This window comes from Lycium ferocissimum, chromosome 10 (assembly GCF_029784015.1).
Source record: "Lycium ferocissimum isolate CSIRO_LF1 chromosome 10, AGI_CSIRO_Lferr_CH_V1, whole genome shotgun sequence".
Lineage (NCBI taxonomy): Eukaryota > Viridiplantae > Streptophyta > Magnoliopsida > Solanales > Solanaceae > Lycium > Lycium ferocissimum.
In genome coordinates this window covers 47,895,855-47,922,582 of record NC_081351.1, presented here as the reverse complement: position 1 = coordinate 47,922,582, position 26,728 = coordinate 47,895,855, and the positions used below count along the sequence as shown (strand labels likewise).

At 34.5% G+C, this 26,728-nt stretch overlaps 2 protein-coding genes across 2 annotated transcripts; both read right to left on the bottom strand.

Annotated features, from left to right (window-relative positions):
• Positions 1 to 828: 828 nt before the first annotated feature.
• Positions 829 to 14,954, bottom strand: LOC132034134 (auxin response factor 17). The gene is made up of 3 exons (XM_059424398.1): positions 13,807 to 14,954; positions 2,096 to 2,856; positions 829 to 1,126 (listed from the first exon to the last, which is right to left on the bottom strand). The coding sequence occupies exons 1-2, from the start codon at positions 14,845 to 14,847 to the stop codon at positions 2,122 to 2,124; spliced, it is 1,776 nt and encodes a 591-aa protein (XP_059280381.1). The 5' UTR covers positions 14,848 to 14,954; the 3' UTR covers positions 829 to 1,126; positions 2,096 to 2,121.
• A 6,326-nt stretch (positions 14,955 to 21,280) lies between these two features.
• On the bottom strand, positions 21,281 to 24,849 carry LOC132034133 (probable eukaryotic translation initiation factor 5-1). Its single transcript, XM_059424397.1, has 2 exons — positions 24,735 to 24,849; positions 21,281 to 23,318 (listed from the first exon to the last, which is right to left on the bottom strand). Exon 2 carries the CDS (start codon positions 23,041 to 23,043, stop codon positions 21,592 to 21,594), a length of 1,452 nt encoding a protein of 483 aa, XP_059280380.1. The 5' UTR covers positions 23,044 to 23,318; positions 24,735 to 24,849; the 3' UTR covers positions 21,281 to 21,591.
• Positions 24,850 to 26,728: the final 1,879 nt, after the last annotated feature.

Here is a 26,728-nt window from a genome sequence, read left to right as displayed (position 1 = left end):
GTTCCGTTGTGTAGAAGATTCGAAAAATTTATGATAGCCAAGGGCAAGCCTTGCCTTCACAAGGGCCTAATACAATTGGTATTATTACACATTTTCACAATAAATATATCCTCCGATGTACCCTCATATTTTAATTTCGTAAGGCAAGTCTTTCGCACAATACATCAAGTCGTATTTTGTTTTTAATTCCATGAGAAAAATAAGGAGTGACGAAGTTTAAGTTAAGGTTCATGACTCATGACGTATATAGATCTTAGTTCGCAAACATGGTTGTAGGAGATTCTGATACTATTGAATTATAGTGCATAACAATGATTATAATACCTTAAAATATATTTATTTTAAGTCGGACAACAGGAGGTACTTTGTTTATGTGTGATAGTACCATCCTTTTGCCTAATGCATAATACAACTTTTAATAATTAACTGAAGTGTATCACATCGATAAATCAAGCAGTGGTCATCACACTATATTCCAGATGCATTCAATAAGTAACAAAGCAACATAGAACAGGAAAATGAGTGGAGAAAGATACACAAAAGGGTGAGCACACCCCGGTACTTCATGGGATAAAAGTCGCCCAATGCTTACGTTTATCTAAATCGACCCCCAATATAAAAGTTTCAAGTGTGCCTAAGTTGGAAGAGAAGCATGTGTCACTAGTGAAATTGGAAGTTGTAAAATGTATTTCAAGTGTGCCTAAGTTGGAAGGGGATTTATAAGTGCATTTTGAAAATAAAAGAGGCATGTGTCATTAGTGAAATTGGAAGTTGTAAATTGTATTTAAACCTGGAAAAACTTACCAAAGGAAGAAGGATTGGCAAATGTTAGATACCATGAGAATTTTGTTAACTCAATCGAAAAAACATCTACCATACCATCCATAGCAAGTTCTAACTTGCATCTAAAAGGTTAACTGGACATTTGGTTATTTTTCAAAGACACGTATTAACAGCAACATAGAGAATACAATCTCGTGTACTAGCATCATTATCAAGCAAACACAGATTTACTTGACACCTAACATCTTAGACTAAAGCCTGCGTTAGTTCTGAATGCCGAAGAGAAAGCAAACATCCACAATGGAACCACTACTGGAATCAGCTCCGCTCCTCCCTTGGATACCTGCAAAGAATTAGATGAGATAAAAAAAATGTTACTGCATGCAGCACGCTATATGAAGAATCAGCAACATCCATCTCCATAATCATCATTCAACTATAAATTGAAAGCTATAGCAGAGAATTAGGAAGAAAAACACAAGTCCCAAGTCGCAAAATATCCAACTGAATGTTATATATCATTAGTCAAGCAGCAATTAAAACGAACTGAAGTGCTACCCTAACACAAAATCACGACTAATTCAGAAACACACTAGTTCATGATACATAACACAGATCGAATATGTCCTTTTTGTTGTAATAGAACACAAACCAAGGAACAGAAGGGAGTTTCAAACTCCACTATCTCAATTTCATGAAGTACTTGCAATACTTTGAACAGTAACAAGAATATCCCAAACTGCTGATCATGCCTAATCTTAAAGCGTTAAAAAATGGAAGTTTTCTTTAGTTCTAATTATTAACACAAGAACTTCCACCGGCCTGGCAGGTCGTCTCAGTTATAGAAAAAATTAACTCTCTAAGATTAGTGCTTGGAAATCTCACTTCCTCAGACTTAAAATAAAATGAACCGGAAATAACACACATTAAATTTCTAACAGCAAACTATCTCAATTTCATGAGTTTCTACTATCCTCTTAGCAATAACCAGGATATCCCAATCGTCGGATCATGCTTACTCTCCAGAAGTGAAAAATGGGAGTTTTCTTTAGTTCTTATTATACAAGAACAATAGTATTTGTAGCAGCAACTGTTCCATTTCCACCGGCCTAGCAAGCAGGCCAAATTAGAAAACAAATTTCGAGGGACAACTCTTAATATTTGTACTTGAAAATCTCACATCTTCAGATAAAATTAAAATGAACCAGAAAAGCCATTTGATATATAGCAGAAAGAGAGAAGATATAAATCTGCAGGTTCTAATAGCTCCATATGTCCTGTCAAGGCATAGGCCAGTCAAGTAGTGTTGTACCTGTACAGCTTTCCAATTGATGGCATTTATGGATTATAGCTATCATATAAAGAACATGATTCGACAGCTGAGGCTCTTTGGTGTTGGACATCAAGATTGTCAAACAGCTTGATACAAGGTTTATTGGGAGAGACGTTTGACTTGAATGCACCATCTATCTCTTTAAACACTTGAATGCTATCATTTTCAGAGCAACCAAAACCATCAAAACCTCCTTCAAAATGTTCAACATGGATGACCTTACCAAATAACTGGAAAGAATTGACACGAACATTTGTCAGAGAGCTGGAACCCGGTTTTGTAACCAGCTCATTGTCCCAAAAATGCACACTGCTCTGACTATCCGGCGATAAGTTGTCTGAATATGAACTGCCAATATTCAGTTTGGTGGATACACTTTCAAGCTTTGGCTTGATTTCTTCATCTAAGCTATTGTTAGTGCACAACCCAAGGTTATTATTGCTTTTAACATTGGTTAAACTTGATAAACAAATTTGATTTTGCCTGGCTCCCTGCATGCCCACAGGAAAAGATGTACAATTGCCCATTGATGGGCTACAAAGTCCAATTGGAGGATTACTGAACCCTGTCATAGGGAAGAAGAGGTTTTCCTTTCCATCAGGGAGCAACCCATTAGGCAGTTTTATTTTCTTTGATGGAGGAATTCCAGAGTGAAACTGTGGGGTTGGAAGAACACACTCAACTTGCCAAGGGTTCACCCTCTTAGCATGCTGCATAACTTCTGGTTCATCCCAAGTGATCTGCAATAGAAAATCACAAGAATCTCAGATTAGCCTGAAATGAGGCTTGGAGGAAAAACACAACCAACCAAAAAGTATAGCTATATTACTTATTAAACAAGAGAAGCCAAAGGGTAATGCTTCTGGATTGGCAATTTATAAATTGTAATAGTTGGCTGATCCCAATTCAAAATTACAGTGAGGTTGCTCCAATGGCAAGAGCACTTCAACCAAAAAGGGTTGAGAGTTCCAACTCAAGCAAGTAAAGTGGGAAAAGGCTACTGTTGATTTCTAGGCAGAATTTTGGGGCCTGAGTAGGATTTACCATCTCAAAAATGGTTCTCCTGGTTCTTAATTATTAGGGAAATCCACAAAAGGACACACAGCAAATTTATTGGGGAAAGATATTACAGAACCCTGCAGAACCAGGTAAGAAAACCATAACACCCACTCCACCATACCTCGGTGCCCTGTATATAATTTATTGGAAAACAACTCTCAAACATGAAAATCGGAATGATTGTAAGATGTGAAACCTGATCTATCATAATAAGTAATTCAATTATAGGGAGTCAAATATAATGGAGAGACAATTACAGAAACTAGAGATCCTATCATCATATAATACTTGCACTTCTGAAAATGAGATTGCAAAATGAATCTCAATAAAAGTAGCGTTAAAAGGCAAAGATTAGTTTGAATGATATTGTGATAGCATAATAGGCTCTATTAAATGTGCAATTAAAGAATCTGGTAAATGCACTACTTACCCTTGACACAATTTAGAACTTACTAAAAACAATTGTAAATGCACTACTATGCGAAGGTGTAAGCACCACTTGATGTGAGATTAGAACACACGGGTGTGTTTGGTATGAAGGAAAATGTTCTCGAAAATAAGTGGTTTTCTTACTATTTCTTGTGTTTTGTGAGCAAGCAGAAAATTTTACCCCAAAAGCATTTTTATATAATCTAGGGAAACATTATGTGGATGGAGGTGGGTGGTGGGGGGGTGGTGCAGACGGGGGCTATGCAGGGGTGACGTGCGAGTGGGGTGTGTTGGAAGGTAGAGAGGAGACAATCAGTGTAGAATGCCACTTATGGAACTTATGTTCACTACTTCCACTAGGGAAGTCATTTTCCTCATTTTTAAGGAACTTGTTATCCTAGAGAAAATGTTTTCAAAAATTTTGACCAACCAAACAAAAGAAAAATTGAAAACTCCATACCAAACACACCCACTGTCTACTGACTTTTACTTCAAATGTTCACACAAAGAGTCTCTTTATTTTTTTTTTTTTTTTTTTTCTTTTTCCGTTCTTTCGCATCTTGCCATTCTTGATATTACCCAAGCTCCCAGCGGCCAGCTTCTCTTTGTTTTCTTCTCCATTTGGCATCCTAATTCCCCCAACCACCAGCAAGCTCCCATATATACTTTATGGACCGAACATTGCACTAACTTCTCTCTTTCTATAGATTGCAAGGACACTTATATCAGTTTAGCAAGATTCATTATAATTTATAAGTTTCAAAGGCAGGAACTGAAGAAACCAATCTTGAATATCAGTTTACCATTGCCTCAGCAAGAAAGTAAGAAAAGAAAAGGCAAATAACTATAGAAGAACAACCATAGTGCTAAAAAGGACACATGGCAAGCTTGTAGTGTCATAAGAAGTTACTGCTCAATAGTTATATCCCTCATCATTATTCTATCAATGACAAATCAATTATCAATGTATTATTTTATTGAACAACAACAACAACAACATACCCAGTGAAATCCCACAAAGTGGGGTTTGGAAGGGTAGAGTGTATGCATACCTTACTCCTACCTTGGGAGGTAGAAAGGTTGTTTCCGGTAGACCCTTGGCACAGGGACATGCAATTCAAAGCAGCATAAAAAATCATGGCAAAATACTATAAAAGCACAATAAAGCAGTCTAAAAAAAGGAGCAGTAACTACTATAAATTAATACGATAATTGAAGTACAAGAAACAACATAGCGTAACAGAAATCGAAGGACATAATACTACGACTACTAGTACGAACGGATAAGTAGGACAACGCTCAATTGCCTATTGACCTTCTACCCTAATCCTATCTAAGGTCATATCCTCGGTAAGCTAGACCGGCACTATGTCTTGTCTAATCATCTCTCCCCAATACTTCTTCGACCAACATCTACCTCTCCTGAAACCGTCCATAGCTGACCTCTCACACCTCCGCACTGGGGCATCCATGCATCTCCTCTGCACATGTCTGAACCATCTCAGTCTCGCTTCCCACATCTTATCCTCCACCGAGGTCACTCCCATCTTGTCCTCGATATCTTCATTTCTAATCCTATCTCTCCTAGTACGCCCACACATCCATCGCAACATCCTCATTTCCATAACTTTCATCATCTAAATGTGAAGTTCTTGACTGGCCACCACTCCGTCCCAAACAACATAGTTGGTCTAACCACCAGTCTATAGAAATTGCCTTTTTAAGTCTTGGTGGCACCATTTCATCCACCCTACACCAATACGACGAGTAACATCATTGTCAATCTCTCCATTTCCTTGGATAATAAACCCAAGATACTTGAAACTTCCTTTCTTTCATGACCTGATAACAGCCTCAGCTCCCAATCCTCTCCGTCAACCGAACTTGTACTACCTTGGTCCCACTATAATAACCGCTTTATCTTGAAATGGAAAAAATAACGGATTGATAATTGCTTTGTCATTGATAGAACAATGATGAGGGATTATCAATGTATTACCATCATTCCTTTATTTTTCTGCCAAGAAATTAATCTATCATTTGTTTGCCTTTGCTTATCAAATATGGACCTTCCATCTAATGCTTCTAAGCTCAAAGTCTCAACATTAGGAAATTAAAACCTATATGGTAAAAGCAAATATATAGTCAAGATTTTCTCTAAAGCTACCACTATAGTTGCAATTAGCTGAGATTCTCTTATTTAATATCATCAAGCATGTGCCACATGCATGAAAATGGATAGTTTCACTCAGATTTACAGTTTTTTATCATTGCATAAATAAGTGAATCTACAGACTTAATAGATTTATTTTTGTAAACTTCTTCTCACGGTTTCCTCCATAATCATTTTTAAATTATGAGATCCACTAGAAACACTATTAGGAATTGATTAATGATCAGTACGTTAGACTATTAAGGTACAACCCTTTCAACTAAGTGAATCTATTCAACATGTAACAGAAATACCCGGTTAGTCCCATCATTTAGCGGGTTGTCGACCAACTTTTTATTTGATTATAGGACATATGAAATTCAAATACCTATGCCTTATATTCTAAGGCTAGACTTAAGTACATACATTTGTACCTTTAAGACAATAGTGGAGGAATTTCAGGTGAATCACTTCTATAAATCTGACATTTTATACTGTGAATTAAATCAGGTGAAGCATGTCTATAAATCTCACCTTTTATACTTTGAATTTCTAAACAGGAACTGCTAAGGTACATATTTCAACAACAAAATCACAGCAATAATAAACCTAACCAAGTGTCTACAATAAAACAGAGGTTTTATAATGAAAGTGAAAGCAGTGAATATAGCAACAATATAGCTGGAAGATTAGCCCAGGCCCAAATACAAATGTCGACCAACTATATTTATAAACCTACTTGCTGTCTAAGCAATTTAAGAATTTATTTGGCTCAAGTTATGCCATATCTATACTACTAATTTTCCAGAATATTTAGTTATGCCATTTTTCTTTGATTTACTCAAGTCACACATACCAAAAAAAGAATTTCCCAACTCATCTCCCTCAAGTTTCAGCCTTGTTTTGTGAGGTTTACCAAATTTTGTTAAACAAACCAGCTAAATGAACAATTGTCCTTGTTTACAACTAATGGCCCTTGATTGCAAAGTAAAGAATATCAAGTGTCGGACCTCCAGGTTTTAATGGTGTTGCCCTAATACATCTGTTAGATGTAAAATTAATTGAGAAAGATAAGAGCTTGCGCAAGATGAACTGCTGATGACTGGTGAGGAATGGGTAGAGCGGGACGGAGACATGAAAAATTGTGGCAGCTATAACATTTCAAAAAGTGGGACATCACGGTGGCAGGAAGCAGGACAAAAGAGAAGCAAAACAGAGAAGCTTGGGTGATAATATAAGCAACCGAAAGAAAAAGAATATTTTATCATTTGATCGGAAACCAACAAAAGAATATTCTATCTATTGATAGAAAACCAAATGTATGTGGAGCTTGGAGGAGTAAAAAGCCTCAGCATGTAGTTTGATGGGCAAAGCATGAGGTATAAACAGATTAAGGGTGAGTGCACTTTATCCCAAATAAACGTTGGTGACAGAGAGAGTGCATTAGGCAGTGTTGCCAAACGATAAAGTGGGGAACAGATACACTGATACAGAAATTATTAACAGAAACGGGACAAAAGTCCATGGTGACTAACCCACATCAACTTATAAGTATCATTTACTTAATAATTTGGTGTTTAATTGAGGAATTTAGAGCAATAATCAATGATTTTGTCAGCATTTTCATGTTCTATACGTTTTAGAGGGAGTTTGCAGAAAAATAAGAGGTAACAGGAAGAATGTTAGTGTTGCTGTTATTGCAGGGCATGTGTCGGGCACGGCATAGAGGGAAATGGTCAAATTAGGAAAATGCAGCATTGTTGATCACATAACTCTAACTGCGATCGCAGCACAAAGAGACCTGACCTACATCAGGAATACGCTATTATTGCTCTCACAGCCTATGGCCCGGCATCTCAGCACTAAAGGATATCAGGATCGGAAGGGTCTTTTGGTAGAATTTTTAGGTTATTCCAAATCATATAAATACTCATCTTAGATGTACGGGAAACTATCTATGGTTGGAAATCAGAGCTTGGCAGCAAGATTTAAGTTTCCTCGACCTTGGATTGAAGATGGCAAAATGCTTAGAGTTTTTCTAATCTTTTTTACTCTATCTTTAATCCCATCCTTGTTGTTATCATATTTGGATAATTAATATGGATTAGAGCCGTGGAAATAGCCTCTTGCAGAAATGCAGGGTAAGGCTGCGTACAACAGACCCTTGTGGTCCGGCCCTTCCGCGGACCCCGCGCATAGCGGGAGCTTAGTTAACTGGGCTGCCCTTTTTTAAGTATGGATTACAAGACGGTTGTCATATAAGCTCCACAGCTAGGGTTGTGAACAAACTTCTTTGTTTATTTAACATTTTAATTTATTTCTTACCTATTGCGTTTGGTTTAATTGTTATTCGATTAATCATGCATTGTATTGATTTTCTAAGTCCTATCAACTCTTGAAAAAACTCATTTACTTTGGTTTGAACCCAAACAAAGAAATTTAAGATTGGGTCTCGATTAATCAAGAAGGATTTGGATATTTTAAAGGAGTAATATAACCTAACCTACTCTGATTAAGACTATGGGTAGGGGCTTCACTCTATAGCCATAATTGGATAAACTTAATGCTTTTTGGTTGAATTCGAGAAAGTTAACTAGAATAGTATCCCGTTTTATCGGGGATATTAATGGGTAATTAAGAATCTAGTTAATTAGTGACATTAAAGGGGAAACTAAGAATTCATAACAAATGACATTGACTTTAAACACAATAGTGAGAGCTCAGGCAATGCATGCATTGAATTAGACTTAGGTGAGCTTGCAACCCTAAATTCTAAATCCCTTGCTTTCTCAAATCGAGTGACCACCATTGATCATTTTAGGTGCTTTCCTAGATAGTTTATGTTTTGCTTTGGTAGTAATTGCAATATCGTTTTACAAGTGTCTTGGCTTAGCATAAGATAAATCCACTAGTGATATGGTTCTCCCCAGTATTGTTCCATGTAAGATACAACTACGACCCACACTAGGTATTATAGTTGTGATGACTGCTTATTCTATACTGAATTGGATAATGTTAACAAAACTAGGGTTGAGGAATGGTTGTAAAGAGCATAGGGCTAAGTATGTCTCTTAATGTTCAACAACAGGTAACGATCTGAGCAGACCAATGCAATAATCGTGTTAGAAGCTCATCAAGAAAATACTTATACTCTAATTTCATTCCTATCCTGCCAAAACAATGTCCATTACCTGTCACAAAAATAGGTTACAAGTCCACTGGAGGACTAATTGCAGTCATAATGGCATCAAGGAAACTTGATGAGACAACCCAAGTAAAATTATTCTTTTGGTCCTTTTTTCCTTCTTTTGTTTTTGGTATAACCATCTCATCGTTGGCCAGACTAATCCAGATTCCCCGGCTAAAATTATTGATCAGCCCTGTTTATATATGATATCTCCTATTGGCTTTTATATTCTAACCTAAGGACCTTTAGGGATCGTTTGATTGAAGGATAAGGATAATAATGCCGGGATCCTACGTTTGGTTATCCTGGTATAAGTAATCTCGATTATGTATACCACAGACGTTGTATGCTTTTTATACAACATCCAATGTGGGATAACAATCGCGGAATAAGCTAATCCGGGGATAAAGTAATCAAATGACAAAAATGCCCTTCTTGAAAGTTCTTCTCCCAATGTCATTTTTGAGAAGGTTATCCCAAAGTCATTTAAGAAAGCCAAGATTAAAATTGAAAATAAGAATTTATCTTATGTAAACAAAACATATGTTGTGTATTATACCTCGTATATCCCATTTCTAATTTAATGAACCAAACATCTACCAAAAAAAAAAAAAAGGTATATCCATTAAAATAATCTCATTATTATATAATCTCCATATTATAATCTTCACATTATAATCTCTGAATAACTTATTCGCAAACCAAATGACTCCTTAGGGTTTTGCAGCCATTAAAGAAGATTTGGTGCACCATCCCTGCATGTATATGCTAGAATATATGGAAGGAAAGAAATGCGAGATGCTTTTAAGGAAAGAAAGTTAGTGTACAACAGCTTAAATATAAATGTTTATGGCTTTTGGCTTTTTTGTGTAATCTATCGGAGGTAAAGGATGAAGATACTATGTTAGATTTCATACATATCCTTACAAGAATAGGACCTTTATTGCAATAATCCTTCTTTTTGTTTTTTGGTACAGAAGGATTAAAAAAAAAAAAGAATAGACCTTTATTGCAGCTATCCTTCTTTTTGTTTTTTGGTACAGAAGGATTACTGACTATTGTACTGCCTTGGCACCAACTTAGTGCTAAGTTGTTGATTTTAATACATAATCTACTTACCTTCCAAAAAGAAAAGATCAAACCCTCGATACTTCCCTTTGGTTTAACCACCATGAAAAGACACTTCAAGGTGGATTAGAGCACATTTTCTCCCTCTCCCATTCATCCTGCTATTAGCAGCCTGAAGTTAGCATGAAACCAATCTTCCCGAAAAGCACTACGCTTTCTCCCTCGAAGTCATGCAACTTTGCTCCCAATTAAGCTATACAAACCTCCTCTGAGGGCTTTTTGAGTTTTAACTATTTAGAGGGAGAGTAGGAGGTCAGTGCCTTTTCTCTTTCCTAAACTCAGAGGGTTATGGAGGAGCTTCATTCTGGTGAAGACTCATCCCCATGAATTTCACAACCTTGCTAGCAGTATAATTCCAGCCCAAGTCACTTGCAATCTCTGGGATAATGATCTTCTACTACTTTTCTGAGCTACAATTCAAACATATCAGCCATACGTGTTAAAGTCCTTCAAGGAAAAAGGGGAGTGAACCTGTTCGGTACTCTTTCAACTTCTGCAATTATTCTCTGCACCTTCTGAAGCTAATCGTAGAAACTTGCAGACTCCCAGTAGTTATGTCAATGAATGGTGATTCTGTTTCTGTTCTTTTTCTTTGGTTGGGTGGGGAGTAAGGGGTGGCGAGAGTTGGTTCCATAACTTCTCCTTTTTGCAATTATCTCATACCATTCTTTTTTCATCTCCATAAATGGGTTGAATCTACTTTTCCTAGGTTAATGTTACAAGTAAACAAAATTCATCATTTACTACTACTTGATGAAATACTCCGCTGGAGTAGACCTATTTTGTCTCACAAAGTTCAATTGAGAAACAAAAGGGAATTTCTCTCTCTGAACTCTGAAGTTCCGTTAAACTCTGCCAGCTCCAATAATCTGTTATCACCGTCCTCATTTGTCTCTAGTTTTTTTAATCCTAATGTCTTTTCCCCGCATTCTTACTGTTCTCTAGATAGGTTGTGTGAAAGATGAAAACATCTTCATGTCCAAAAGATAAATAGCATGAAGAATGGACAGATCACAGTGAATCACTGGATTGCCTTACACATGTTCTGTACTGTGCATATCTAACAGATATCCATGTTAGTCATGCCAGCCATTTTGGGGTTCTGCTTCAAGATATGGTAAAACTTCATAACTATTAACCCCTTAGCAGGAGATTTAATTGATTCAGAGAGACTATTTGAATCTGCATATGCTATATGAAGAAAACAACATTCTGTGACCAAAATACCAGACAATTAAAAGCTGCATAAATTTGCAATTGCATTGAATGACGAGACTATTCAGACACAGTCGGGGTAATTTATTGCGGCATCCTCAACAAAATTTAATTGCATAAGCACAGAAGGAAAAGAATATCTTCCTATAAAAAGTTAGTATCAAGTCATCACAAATGGATAGACAAAAACACTCAAAATGATTCCTAAAGTTTGGTTTACTCAAAATCATCCTGATGTATCATGTGAAGCACTAATAATCCTCCACGTATGCAACACCAATGCACTTTTTGGTCCTGACGCACGGTTTCCTTTCATACCTAACATAAATTGCTTAAAAGCTCACCTGAACAGAACATGTCCATTCGCAAAACCGATAAGCTTTATAGGGTCAAAATGATTCAACATTTTCAAAAAAAAAAAAAAAGGTGCAGGGCATTTCTGGGATAAAAGTTCTCATCCTTGATACGATTTGTTATATGCTTAGCAATATTTTCTTTGTTTGTTTCTTTGTTTATATTATGGTTTTTTCTAAAAATATTTTTTATTTAATATTTTTTTGCAGTAAATGAGCAAAGACTTTGCATTCTTTTAGTTTACTGTTGTTTTATTTTCTTGATTCTTGTGATATTGTTGAAGGATGAAAGTATTTACTTGATGTGATCATACTGAACTCATAAACAACCTTGAACTGAGAAATGAGGCCGGCCAGATAAACACTTGAAAGGAAGAGGAGTTTTGAATGATTGCTCGTGAAAAATTTTGGTTAACTGCGGAGATGGAATAGATCGTGTTGCACTTAGATCTTGCTTAGGTTGTTTGACACTTATTTGGGATCAAAGTTAATTGGATTATGGAAACATTTGGGTTATTATTCGGGTGAGCTTCTTAGGTAGTTTTGAGTTCTAGATAAAGTCATGCCAATTAAATCTACCAATTCTCCTATATCCCCCCACAAATTCTGTTTACACCAAAAAAAAGAACAAACTAAGACAATTCATCCTGATTTTCTGAATGGAACTGCTGTCTTGCCAGAACCCAAATACAAGTGCACCAGTTTTACATACATGGAGGACTACTAGAATGCCACATAATACAATAGGGACGATTGAGTAAAGACCCAAACTTAAGGGATGGATTCTCCAAATGGATACACAACTGAATTGGAAGTTCAATAATTGTAGCGCACTACTTGTTAACATGCCACTGACAAATCTTTTCTACTTCCTGAATTTTAACAAAGGTAAAATAAACAATGCACTTAACATAAAAGAAGATATTAGCATTTGCAGATTAATGAGAATCGTACCAATAAGTCAAAGTATTATTACAGCCATATTTTATATATTACTATGAACTGCAATCTGCAGAAAATGGATTTATTAACCATCGCAACATATCGGAGAGAACTCCATGTGAAAATGACAACATCCCTTGATGTCAGAAACAGACAGTAGCTTTAGTTAGAGAAAAACAATATACTATCACTATTAATTACATCTTAAAGGGCAGAACGAAGAAATCCATGCTCAAATAACAACTACTATAACTAGTCTACAATTCAAGCTGTTCGAGAGCAGTCCTCTGTCGCAACCCGCACCCATCGGTCCTCCAACGCATTTCCAAAGTTACCACCACAATATCACGAATCAGAAAGTTTAGTATTTAATAAACTCATTATCCTGTAACACGCCACCAACAAATTTTACTACTTCCTGAACTATATAAAGTAAAATAGAGAATGCACTTAACATAAAAGAAGTCCGGCTTTTCATCTGTAGATCTTTGAGAAAGGTCCCGAGAAGTCAAAGCATTAGTAGGAGCGTAGATATATTACTATCAACTGCAGACAACTAATTGATTACCAATGCAACATATTCACAACAACTATGGCTCACACTGATCCGAGGCCATGATCATAGATAGGCGGAAATGGAGGTTGAGGATAGGGCAGAAGGTTAGTAGGTACTTGAGCGCGTGCAGTTTCTCATATCAGTATTAATAGTAGTACTCTCCTATTCTATTGATTCCCGATTTTTCTATTACATGTTGTCTCCTTTGCTTTATTATCACTCTTCTATTATGTTATTCATCGATTTCTATTAGCATCTGTTATTTCTTTTGCTTTCGGATATCGTATTATTTGCTGTTGATATTGTTCTGTTCTTCATTATGGTATTTCCTTTTCAAACTTGCTTTAAACTACTTCATTTGACCCGGGGATCTTTCGGAAATAGCCTCTCTACCTCCACAAGGTAGGGGTAAGGCTGTGTTCCCCAAACCCCACTTGTGGGAATACACTGGGTATGTTGTTGTATGGCTCACAATGATAACAATGTTCCCCGAAGTCAGATACCGATAACAGCTTTAATCGGGAAAAAAGACAAACCAATGCAAGTACCACTAACAGTTCCATGCTCAAATGACAATAATTTTTAACTAGTCTACAATTCAAATAACTCTAAACTACAAACATATATATAGAAAAACATCAACACAAAGCTGCATTAATCATAACTCACCTGAAGCATACGCCACGGAGATCCACGCCAAGGTCCACTTTCAGGCAAAACAACACACGAAACAGTCCCTTGAAAACAAGCAGTCCTACACGAATCCTCCGTCTCCACAGCCATCTTAACCCTCGTCCCTACACTCCAAAACACACTCGACGACGCCTCAACAATCTCCGCCCTCACCACGAAATCCGCCCATCCTGCCCTCGGATAACACGACACCTCAAACCCCATTCCCCTCGCCGCCATCTCAGCCGCCTCCACTACCTCCGTCCCCACCCGCCCCTCCCCGGTCTCACCCGTACTAATTTTAATTTCTTCACGTTTCAATAGACTGTTAGTCCATCTCTGGTTAATATTATTATTTCCTCTTATAGCTCTTCTTACACCTATATAAAGCTCTCCTGTTCCGATTTTTCGTATAAACACAGCCGAATCACCGGCCACGAGTTTTTTACTGTTGACGAACTTGCTCCAACCTGTAGTCAACAAATGCCGACGTGGCGTGCCTCGGTAAATGTGCCGGAACTCGAATTCCGTACCGTGTATATCGCGTATAGTCAAATTCTGAACCGGCGGTTCAGCAACGAAATTCAACCGAGGGAATATGGAATCAGCACAGAACCGCGGGACAGAGAATCCTCCCCCATTATTCGCATCTGACGGCGTCAAAATCTTCACAAACGAAACAACGTCGTCGTTTTGTAAATCCTCATCCTCATTATTATTATTATTATTAACGGTAACGCCGTTATTCTCGTTATTGTTATTGTTGTTAATAATGGGAACAAGGAAGATTTTAGCGAATGCTTCGTCGGTTAGTGTATCGGCGAGATAATGGACGGAGAGTACACGGCAGAGAATAAAGGGAGGGATAACGGAGTTAAGGAAGATAGGGGAACCACTGTTTGCGGCATGTTCAGAGTGTCCTTGAGGGAAGTAATAAACCCTGGAACCAACGGTTGGGATTTGAACAGACTTACCAGCGATTGCTCGCCAGATAGTAGGGTCCACATCATTAACGGCTGTGATTGAAGACTGCTGCATTGGAGAGAATATTTTGTTGGTTAGAGATTGGTCGGAGTACTGGTGTTAAAAGGGGGTGTGGGAGAGAAAGAAGAGTGAATGGGGCTATATATTTGCCTGAGTTTGTGGTGTTAATTACAAAAATGGGCACGGCGACAATTTGAATGCATATTTTGTACTTGTATTGAAGGGAACTGTATCTGTACTGACGTCAGATAAAGTTGCGTGGAGTTCACCTCCTTTAACCGAAAAAAAAAAAAAAAATCTTGGACAAAATTTTGCAAAATTAAAAGCTATCTCCCGAAAAAAATAGTTTTTGTTAGTGTGAAATAGCAAAAAAATATATATATAATATATGTAGTATTTTGTACTAATCATTTTTTTAGAATTAATTGTTTTTAGTTCTTACTTGTTTTTTTTTTCTTTCATCTTTTCTTCAAATTTCTGGATCTTTTGCTAATAACGGTAAAAAAGTTAAAGCATATAACTTAAAGATAATCGTAATATAAAAAAATACATAATAAAAAATAATAAATTTAGTTGGAAATCATAACTAAAGTTTATCATTACGTTAAATTCATTAAATAAGATAACTTGAAAATATCATCAATACCAAAAGATTAATAAAACAAAAATGAAACATTAAAGCGTAGAATAAAAGTTTTCTTACTTTCTTGCCTTAAATTTAGCTACTTTTATTGATAAAAGTAAATCCAGTTGAAAACCTATATTCCTAAAACAATAGAAATAAAAGAAAATCAATAACAGTATTATTGCAAATTAGAAAAAAAATTATTCCAGAATAATGTATCCAATTGAAAAGATTGAATATTAAAATAAATATTGAGTGCGTTATGTGTTGTACTTTTTAACCTTGTCTTTCATTATTGATATATTTTAGTTGTAATTTGCAAATGAACTTGTTTTTTGTCAATTTTTTTTCTTCTTGTTCTAAAGTTAAGGGTTTCGACTGATTTATTGTTGTTACCAAGAAAAAAAGAGTTTTGAAGAAGAAAGAAAAACGAATAAAAGATGAAGAAAGAGAAAAGAAAAATGCAAATATAAAGTAAGAATAATTTACTTAAAAGAAATGTAAAATATCACATAAAAACTTTTTGAAGTTTACTCTCTTTTTTACACGCTACAAAGAGAGTTTATAGCCTGTTTTACCAAGCTTATTTTTCTCAAAAAATGATTATTTTAAAAAAGTGGAGTGTTTGGCCAAGCTTTTGGGAGAAAATAAGTGCTTTTGGGAGTAAATAAGTTCTTTTGGGGAGTAGCAGAATCTATTTTTCAGAAGTTAAAAAAAAAAAAAAGGTAGCTTTTCTTCGAAAGCAATTTCTCTGGAAAACACTTTTGAGAAGAAAAAAAAATAATTCACTTAGAAGCACTTTTAAAAAATTTGGCTAATCACTAATTGTTGCTCAAAAGTGATTTTTAAATTAATTGGCAAAACACAAACTGCTTCTCACAAAAAGTACCTTTTTTTAAAAACACTTTTAAAAAATCACTTTCAAAATAAGTTGATTTTAGAATCTTAGTCAAATAGGTCACCATTCTCCAGACTATTTGATATTATAGAGGTTATTTTAGATATTAGATATAAAATGTTATAATTCAAAGGGAAAACATCAACACCTCATAATTTAAGTATTAAACTTACAAAACGTGAATAATTTAGGAGAATTTTTAGGCATTAACTCAAAAATATTGACTCCTCTTATCCTTTTCTTTTATTTTCAATTTTTATGACAAATTCACCCCAGATTATATTTGTCTGTAGGTATTGAACTTTGTTAGTTGTATATTAAAAATCCAAAAAGTGAAGACTTCTCGTCTTACACACTACTATTGCTATTGGAAGTCAAATGGTAATGTTTTTTCTTACTATAAGTTTTTAAAATATTTTTAGCTATAAAAGAACATAACTTATAAAAATGAGGTTGGTATCCAAATTTAGGCAGAAGTTTTGATGCGTTTATTACCATAATACAAACTCTTTTGTTCATTTTGAAATAGATGAAACACTTTTAAACGCATAAACTTAAAAGTTGCTAAATAATTATTTAATTTACTACAGAATTATTGCCAACTAGCTTGAATGGTAAAGTTCAATACTTTTATAGAAAACATAATACTTAGTACACTTAATCTTTCAACCCTACTTTTAGATTATATATGTAATCCCTACTTTTAGATTATATATGTATGTATCTCTAATATAAGGAACTTTTTACACTATCAAGTTATTCAAAAAGAACATTATTTAAAAAGTGAAATTTATTAATCATCAGGCATCTTTTTTGTAATTATTTAATTAATCTTTTTCCAATTCCTTATAGATAAATTCAAACAATTTCCATAGTGAGTCCACAATAACTGCTAAAGGAAATTATTCAAAGAGGCGATTTTGTAAGAAGAGATAGGCAAATTGCAAATTAATTTTTCCAATTCATAAATTTATAACTACAATTTATCTAAAAAATAATGCCTATTTTGCCCTCTCCCATGATGTTTTTTCTTTTGTTAAAAGGTTTTACACGGTAATGACATCATTTCATTTTAATTATTTACATCGTAGAGATAGAATCCTTCTTTCCAGACATGTAATTTACTAATTAGTAAAATACTGTCCAAGAAAATAATCTAAAAGTGCGCCTTCCATTTCTGACAATATTTGTTCTAGAAAATTCTTAATTATATGTTCAGTTTCTAACTTTCAATTATTATTTTCTGATGAAACGTGACTTAAATTAAAGACAAGAAATTAAGGTGGTTGAGTATATAAAGGAGTTAATTGTGGAGTCTTTCGATTTACTATTATTTTGCGACGATGTTGCTTATGTATCTTTTTTTTTTTCTTCTCCTAATGGTGCCATAATGATAAGAATAAACTAGAATTCATCAATCCAAATTCTTTTCTTTAGTTTTTTTTTTTTTTTTTTGTTATTATAATTTTTCTGAGGATAGTGGTGCAAATTGCTATGCATAAAATATGAAATCGTAAGTGCATAAAAGAAATTCGCATAGTACAGATAAAGGTGCACTTAAAATGGGATTAGCTCATCTTGGGATTTGCCTAATCAAAAAATCACTTTCTTTTACAACTTTAAAAGTTAAAATAAAATCTATGAGACCTAAAAAAGGAAAATAGAAAATTATTTAATTTAATCATAAGACCTTTAAACGAATAAAAAGATTTTGGAGTTTTGGTGGGATGGATAAAATTCATTTGTCCTTGATTAAAGGTCTCGAGTTTGAGCATTTGATATGCAAAAAAAAAAAAAATTATTAGGTAGTGTTTCCCCTTTAAATAGGCCTTACGCGGCGTGAATTCGAATTAATCAAAACCCCAATATGAATATCAAATATTGGATGGAAATGTTTTTTAAAAAATAAATAAATAAATAAAAAGATTTTTAAGATGCCAACAATAGGCATCCCTATGCTAATTAAGGACTGATGAACACGAAAGCAAGTTGTTGAAAAGACACACACAAAATACCAGATCTAAATAAGTTCTCTCACAACAAGATCAAATAATAATTTCAAAAAAACTAAATAAACCCAAAACTGAAAAGAAAATCAAATATGGTCCAAAATTTAAATTTTTTTTAATCTTTCTCAAAAATAAAAAAGAAATAAATCTTTGGGAGGACAAGGTTTATTTTGAATTCTCTTCGTACTAAAAAGCAGAAAAAATTATGAGAGAAATTTCCCATGTAATCTAGTACTATTTTGTTTTTTCTTAAGAAAAAAATGTAATATGGTAAGTATTTAAATTTTGAGAAAACAGAAATACTGCAATTACTACAAAGCGTGACATTCACGCGCTTGGTTATCGTATGTTTGCTCAAAGCTGAAATTTTAACAGAATGGTGTTGTAGCATAAAACAAAAAGAACCAAACATTCACAAAATCATGAAATGACTATACTACCCTCCAACTACATTCTGAAAGTTCCTTTAGCACTTGACCGACTGAGAGTTCGAGACGGAAACAAAATATAGCACTCATCATAGCGTTGACACTAACAAAAAATTCAACTATTTGACAACCACGATTTTCAGAACTAGCACGGATTTTCTTCCACTATTTATTTTGACAATTTGGTACTTCATAAAATCAATAGCATAAGCGTCCACATTTTATTTTTATAAAAATATCGTAGCCATTGTTTTTCAAAATTCAAAGTTTATTTGGGCATTTTGTTAGAAGTTTGTGTTTTAATATCATTTCTCAAAACCAAAAGTGTGTTTATTAAAATACTAGTACCATTAACGATGTTGGCAGTCCTGGTACTTGAATTTTTTGTACTCTAAAATTACTTTCTCTTAACCTATAATTTAGGACTATAATGGGATATGGATAAGTTATTTTGAATTTTGAAAGCTCTTTGTCCCAAATCGTAGTGCTAAAATGCACCAACTTTTCTGGTAATTTAACAAATTCCAGATTATGTCATCAAAGAATTTAATCATCGGATTCATTGTATTTGTAGTAATAGTAATGGTGGAATGAGAGAATTGGATGAGCTCACAAATGGACAGGTGAGTCATCTAACTAAGAATTTGTAGCAAATAATAAAGTACTTATTCAATTCAAGAAAGAAGTCGATTATATGTACTAGTATATTTTTTCATTAAATGCTAAACTAGTGTTCAGGATTTTAACTCAAGCTGCTAACTGTTTTAGAACTAAAATGGCTTAGACTTCTTCGTCTGGTTTCAGAAGCCATAAATAATTATAAATCAGTCATAATAAATGTAGTCTTTTACTTCAATTTGTTTTTTTCCAAAGAAACGAATAAAATCAAACGAATGATACCAAAAAAGCAAACGACTACCTACCTCCTAACTCCATATTAATGTGAAAAAAACACTCAGAAGTGTGAACAAAGTTTTTCCATACCAACCAACACGTTGCTCTACCTTTAGTCTATCAAATTTAGGAGCTATTCGGCACGAGAATTATATTTCACTTTATTTTAGAATAATTTTTTTCAATTTCAAATTCAACTTGAAGTTGGTTTCTAAATTTGAAAAAGTGCTTCAAATATGTCTCCAACATCATCTTCATAAATTTCAAATAAAGTGCTTTCTTCTCTCCTTTGCAAAAATTATCACCAAACACAACTCAACTCCGAGTGCAAACAAAGGGAAAAAACACAAACGGAAGAAATGTAAATAAAGGGAAAAAATGCAAATAAAGGAAAACAATGAAATTGAAAGTAACTCAATATTGAAAATCACGCTACTCAGTATATTAGTATAGAATGGTGCATTTCAGTGATAGATTGGATTGTATCGAGATAGCCTTTTCTCAATCTAGTAAGAGGGATTGGTTAAAAGAGATGGATTCCTTTGTTCAATGCATTCCACTGGGGGGACTAGGATACCCTTTTTGTAAGATACGCTCATTCAAGCTCAATCCAACTTCTATTAGTTCAGTCGGAAGGCAAGGGTCCTGTCTATCAATCCATTCAAGTTATTGGGGTATTTTTGCATTGGTTGAGTGTCTAGCAGGCGAATCACTTTCATCTGCTACGCTTTATGTGCCTGCTTTTCTAGCCAATCCTGTTAGATGAGTGGCAGTGTTGAAATGTGCAAATCTTGGTCTTCTAAACCTTGCATTTTCAGTTATCTTATATGGAGCTTTGACGGGAGACCTATGAACGCCTAGGCTCTAAGCCATACGAAGCCTTTTCAATACCATATTTAGTCACTCAGAAACCTTCTTTCATTCTATAGCGTGCTTTTTAGTGCATTCATTGCTTTGAGGGATTGCTTGTGAGAAGCAAAGAAAGGTTCCCGACCTTGATTTATTTTTACATTTTTTTTTAAAAAAAAGAAAAATTATTTATACCATTGACATTGATAATTATACAAAATGTATTGGATGTTTTGATGAATAGCAACGGTGGTTAAAAGCAATGCTTTCCTAGAGTAAAGATTGATATTTTCCCTTATTCCTTCTCTTCCCACTTCAGTTGATGGAAGAGCATTAAATTGGCCAAGGAAGGGCAAGCGACAGTGTTAGCTACAATCCCTGCCCTTAGCTTAGCTAAAAGAATAAAGTGAAGCTCCATAACTCAAGCGCTTGGATTCGTCTATCTTACAGTAGGTTGGCTTGTTAGATCTATATATACGCTTAGATTCATCTATCTTAGAGTAGGTTGGCTTGTTAGATCTATATGAAGTACTCTTTCTAAAGGACAAACATGTTTCTCTAAGAACCAAATTCAGCTTCAAAAACATCAAAACCCGTGATTTTAGAATTGGAAGAGCAGAACAAACTGCAATAGAATTATAATTATCTTTTCGGCATAATCACTGATGCGCGAAATAGTTGATATTTAACAATACAACACAATACATGAAGAGATAGCCAGAAGACGCAACTAACCATGAATAAAACAGCCAGAAGACGCAACTAACCATGAATAAAACATTCATTGAAGAGCCACAACTGCAGAGACAATACATACACACAGGACGCGAAAGCAAATCATAAGTGCTTTGACAAAATGCACAGCACACAGAACAATAACCAGGACTCAAAACAGAAGGGTATGACAATAGCCACAAATTACTGCTTTATTCTGCAGCACCAAAGACACCAGCAGGGTCATTGGACATCTAGTTTCAAAGACCTAATGACTTGACTAACGAAAACAACATTATTAGTTGGACCTAAATGGACACAACTGTACTGTAAACCATATCATAAGTAGATAGGAGGACAAAGAACCACACATTCATTAAGTTACTCATCCTCAGTTTCAGACTCGGCACTCTGCAGCCACTCCACAAATGGCTTAACGTTCTTCCAGATTGGGGAGATTTTGTTGCTACCTTTCGATCCCTTCTCATACCACTCCACAATAAACTCTTCTTCCAGCATATCAATGTCATAAAGTGCTTTCAGAACCAATGCAACCTCCTTCACAGCCTCTGAGTTTGATTTTCCACAAAATGACTCAATAGCATGTAGTAGAGCTAGCTGTGAACCGTCTTCCTGTACAGCAGCTGCAAGATAATGTTTCTTCTTGATCACCTCCTTGGATAAACCTTTTCCAACTCCACCAAAAAGAGCTTCAAACAATGCATCGACTATGTCTTGATGAGTTCCGGAAATAGAGCCCAAGAAGGACTTTAGCTTAGCAACAGATGAACCCTTATTCAGGTGTTCCTTTATTTCATCCGCAAGCCTCTCTTTAGAGTCAACAAGCTTCTCCTTGGAATTACTACGCTTAACACCATTCGTCTGTGCAACAAGAGTCTCTTTCGAATTACTACGCTTAACACCATTGGTCTGTGCAACAAGCGTCTCTTTGGAATTATTACCCTTAAGACCAGTGCCTTGCCCGTTGACCTTGGGTTTCCCCTCACGTGCTGGTGAGCTTTTGCCAGACTTCTGCTCTTCAGTTGCCGAAAGCATAACCATGCTAGCAGTAACAGCATTAAGCTGCTCCTGAATTCGCTGCTGGGCTGCTTCCACGGAGGTGTCCGTCTGCCATTGAACATCTTCATCACTGTCAGCATGTGGTGCTTCAGTTTGATCTGCTTGGCTGCCCGTGGGAGAGTGCTCCTCATCTGATACATTGGCTTTTTTCTTTGCTGTTTTTGAAGAACCGTCCTTTGAGGAACCTTTTTTCTTTGCAGCCTCTTTCTTGAGTTTCTTTGCCTCCTCATCTGCTGCTTCCCCTTCTTTGAGCCGTTCTTTTTCAGCCCTCCTCATTGCCTTTTTATCTTTAGAAGATCCCTTCTTCTGCTCAGGAGGGTTCTTGAGAATAAATGTGGTGAGCTTGTCCCTCATGTCAACGTCCGATAAAAAGCCACAGGCAGCACACTTAAGGGTTAACATCTGTGATTTTGTGATCAATATCTCAGTTTCAGGATTCCCGCAACCATAGCATTGAACATATTTTTTGATGAAGTTCTCAAGAAGTCCAGCAAGCTTTGCAGTGTCATGGGCACCATTAACATGAGAGGTACCTGTTTTCTCATCAAATTTAGACTGAGCTCCGAGTTCACAGCCAAAATACTTTGTGGTGTATGAGGCTGGCCTACTCAGTGCCTTGGCAATGTCAACCATGTTTACCACATTAGTTTTGATGCCATTTCCACGACCTTCAATCTTTGTTATCATTCTTGGCATCTTGTACCTGTAAAAGGCATCATCCTTGTTTCCGGCACCAATGTTTTGCAAAGCCATCTTAATATCACAAATATCTGCTCTTTTAGCTTTATCAGAAGTGGTACAAGGAGCTCAAATCAATGAGAATTTCTTGGTCTATAGATGGGGCAGGCTGTATAAAATGGCAACCCTTAAAATGCATGCAGACAACTTTATGAGGGTCTCTTGACTGAGGACAGTACTCTCCAAGCAGCCCAATTGATGACAGAAAGAGAAAATCTCTTTCAGACATAAAAGAAGTTTCAAACTTAACACCCTCCACTTTTGCTAACTGCAAATAATGCAGTTAAGACCTGAAGAATTACAAAAATCAAGAGTTAACTGCATGAATTTGCGGATAATTATAACACAACTTATTTATTGGATAATATTATCATAAATTGAAGAGAAGTGCAGTACATCAATATAGACTGCAAACTGCCAATGAAAGATTAGTCCCAGCCAAACACACCAGCAGACAGGTGATATCTTGATGATACAAGAAATATTTCCTTAACAGGGTAAAGGCAAATGAACAAATAACAAGTACCACCATGTAATTTCCTTTTTGACTTACAATCAAAATAAAATTTCATTCAGTTTATATCTGAAACTATCCAATAACTATCATACATGAACATGCAAAATCTTAGTATTAGCTGGTATTGCATTGTTATATCCATATGATTGATTAAACTACATGTGGTCCTTTCAAACTTTGATAACTTGGTGATTACTCAGACTCTCCTAAAATGTCGTCCGGTGCGTGTCGGATCCTTCAAAAGTAGTGTATTTTTGGAGGATCCGACACGGGTACGGCAACACTTTCGAAGAGTCCAAGTAACTTAGCTTGAAACCCAATTAGAGATGAAGGGTCTTTATTCACACCCCCTTATGGTGAAAAATAAAATAAAAAAATAGAACTCTTTTTTTAACAAGCCTATGCAATAAAACTAAATATACATAACAGGAAAGTTACAAAAAGTAACCACTCATGGACACCAAAACCAGGAAAATTACTCTAGGTAGGGTCTTATTAGCTCAACTAAATGTTAGGCACCATTAATGCATGCACTTTTATTTAATTAAGGTTTACTATCTATCTAATTGTCCACATAATTAACTGAACTAAAAATCTAAAACAAATTAAATTGTAACTCGAAATAGGAACAACAATCTCTAAATCATTAATAATACATTTGGATGGGTATAACCAATAGAAAAGAATGCAATTGATTAACAAACACATACTTTCAAAAAATATGATATTTTAACAACAAGAAGTGAACAATATCTGTTATAATATTCTAAAAAAAAAAAAAAACTAAACAATACAATACAATTTTAGGAAATTACGAAAAAGGTAATCAGAGTGAATATTAATCCAAGGTAGTTAGCTTTTCGATTTATATATTAGTAGCAGAACAAATATAGGCATAGATCTAATCATACAGTTGCTATGTAAGGTAAATCTCCACAAATAAAAACCAAAAATCTCACCAATTAGATATGATGAAACAATATACAAATAATAACATACAATTAGTAGCAGCTAACTGATCTATCAAAAAAAAAAATGAATCTAAATTTGAAACAAAGAAAACCCCAAAACGAAAATTAGATCCAAACACAAAATTAATGAAAAATAAAAAGCTAGACAAAGAATAACAATCAAAAGGAAAAAGAAAAAGAAAAAAAAATGATATCAAGAATTAAGTGCAGATATATACCTTCAATGAAGAAGAGGGAGAAAGGAAGAGAGGTGCTAATGGGGAAGATTTGTTATTTTGTGGTTGCAAGTTGCGTCGATAATTGGACAAATTAAAGAGAGAAGATTATATATATATATATATATATATATAGCTATTTTTTTATTAAGACTAGAATATTATTTAATTATAGCTATTTTTTTTAGAATATACTAAATATACAAAACTCTTTTTCTCTCTTAGTTAACATGTCATGTCGCATTAAATTTTATTTTTTTAACAATAAATTTACTTAATTTATTAAATTCATTTAACTCAACCGAACCCAAGATCAATTCAACCAACCAACTCATGTCTTATACCCAATTAATCCTATTAGAAAACATCAAAGAAGCGAAACTTTTATAGACGATTGTGGATTTTTTGCAATTTGCATCCTTAATGTATACTCCCTTTTATGATTTGCACCTATCATATTTGATTTTAACGATATACACCCTAATTTATGAATTTTTTGACAAAATCATAAAAAAAAAAACTTATTTTGTTTTATTGGGTAAAAATGGTCATACAATTAAAATTTCCTTAAACTAATTTTTTTCATCATAACCCTAAATTAATTGCAACTATATGAGTGAGTAATCTTTCCCACCTTCTCTATGCGTGAATTAGGAAAGTCCAAGCCAAAAAAATAATGAACTTTTTGGGCGTCGTTTTCACTTTTATATCCTATGGAGCGGCTCTGCTCCAGTTCATACAGCTCCAGTAAATATCAATGCCTATTTAGATCATTGTCATGTGTCCATATTGAATTTTAAAAGATCAGATTGTTAAGTTATCTATTAATTAATGACAAGATTTAAGGAAAAGAATTTAATTGTCTTTTGATATGTTTGAACTCATCTTTTTCCATTAACCGTAATTGATTCATTAGTTTAATTTAATTAAACCGTAATGTGGTAGATCTGTTTATTTGTTGATTTATTCATTTAGTATAAGTATTTTTTTCCTTTTTAGTTTGATTTTATTTTTTTCATCTATATATTGATATTTGTTTACTAGTTAGTAATATTATTTATGCACTATGAATTTTGATATCTAAATTCTAGAATATTTTTTTATTTTAACACATAAAAACAGTGGATGCACCCAAAAAAGAAGATATAAGAACAGCGGACATATATTTATATGAGGTATCTCTAATAATATTTCGTGCCAAAATTAAAATAATTGTTTCATTCCCTATAAAAAGAGAAATAGTAATGTTTAATTAGATTAAATGATTGATACAGTATTAAAGAACAAAAACAATAAAATTACAATTTGCCGGTTACCGCAAGCAACTTCCAAAGAATTTTCTTATGTTCTCTTTTATATTCGAACCATTAATAGATAATAATTTAACTTTGATGTTTTTAATCGGATTAAATGAGTATAAAACATGAGTTGGTTGGTTAAATGGGTTTGAGTTGAGTTAAATGGATTAAATGAGTTAAATAAATTTATTATTAAAAAATATAGAATTTAATGTGATATAGCATGTAAACTAGAATTAAGGGGGTTTTACTATGTTTAGTATATTCTTTCCCATAATAATAGTTGGGTGATATTTTAGTCCTAAAAGAAGGGAAAGTGATATTTGATGGCAATTCTCAATTCATAAGTGACCTTTTAGGGAATTTACTCTATTAATAGTACTTTGAAATTTTGATTTTTTGCCTCCTTTCATTTATTCTTTTTCCAACATTTCCTATTTTCTTTTTTTCCATAGTTGTCCATTTCAAAATTCCAAACAACTTCCAGATTTGCTAGTGAGATTAATCGGAGTTAGTTTTGACTCTCACGAATTATATGCACCTTGTTTTCGGAATACTAATCTCTATTCACACAAGTCTGACTTTCACATATCATTTTTTTCTTTGGGTTTCATCTTTTATTCGTGTTAACCGTATAGTTGATTCGCCACCTTAGGCCCATTCGGGGGAGTTTAATTTAATTAAACTGTAATGTGTAGT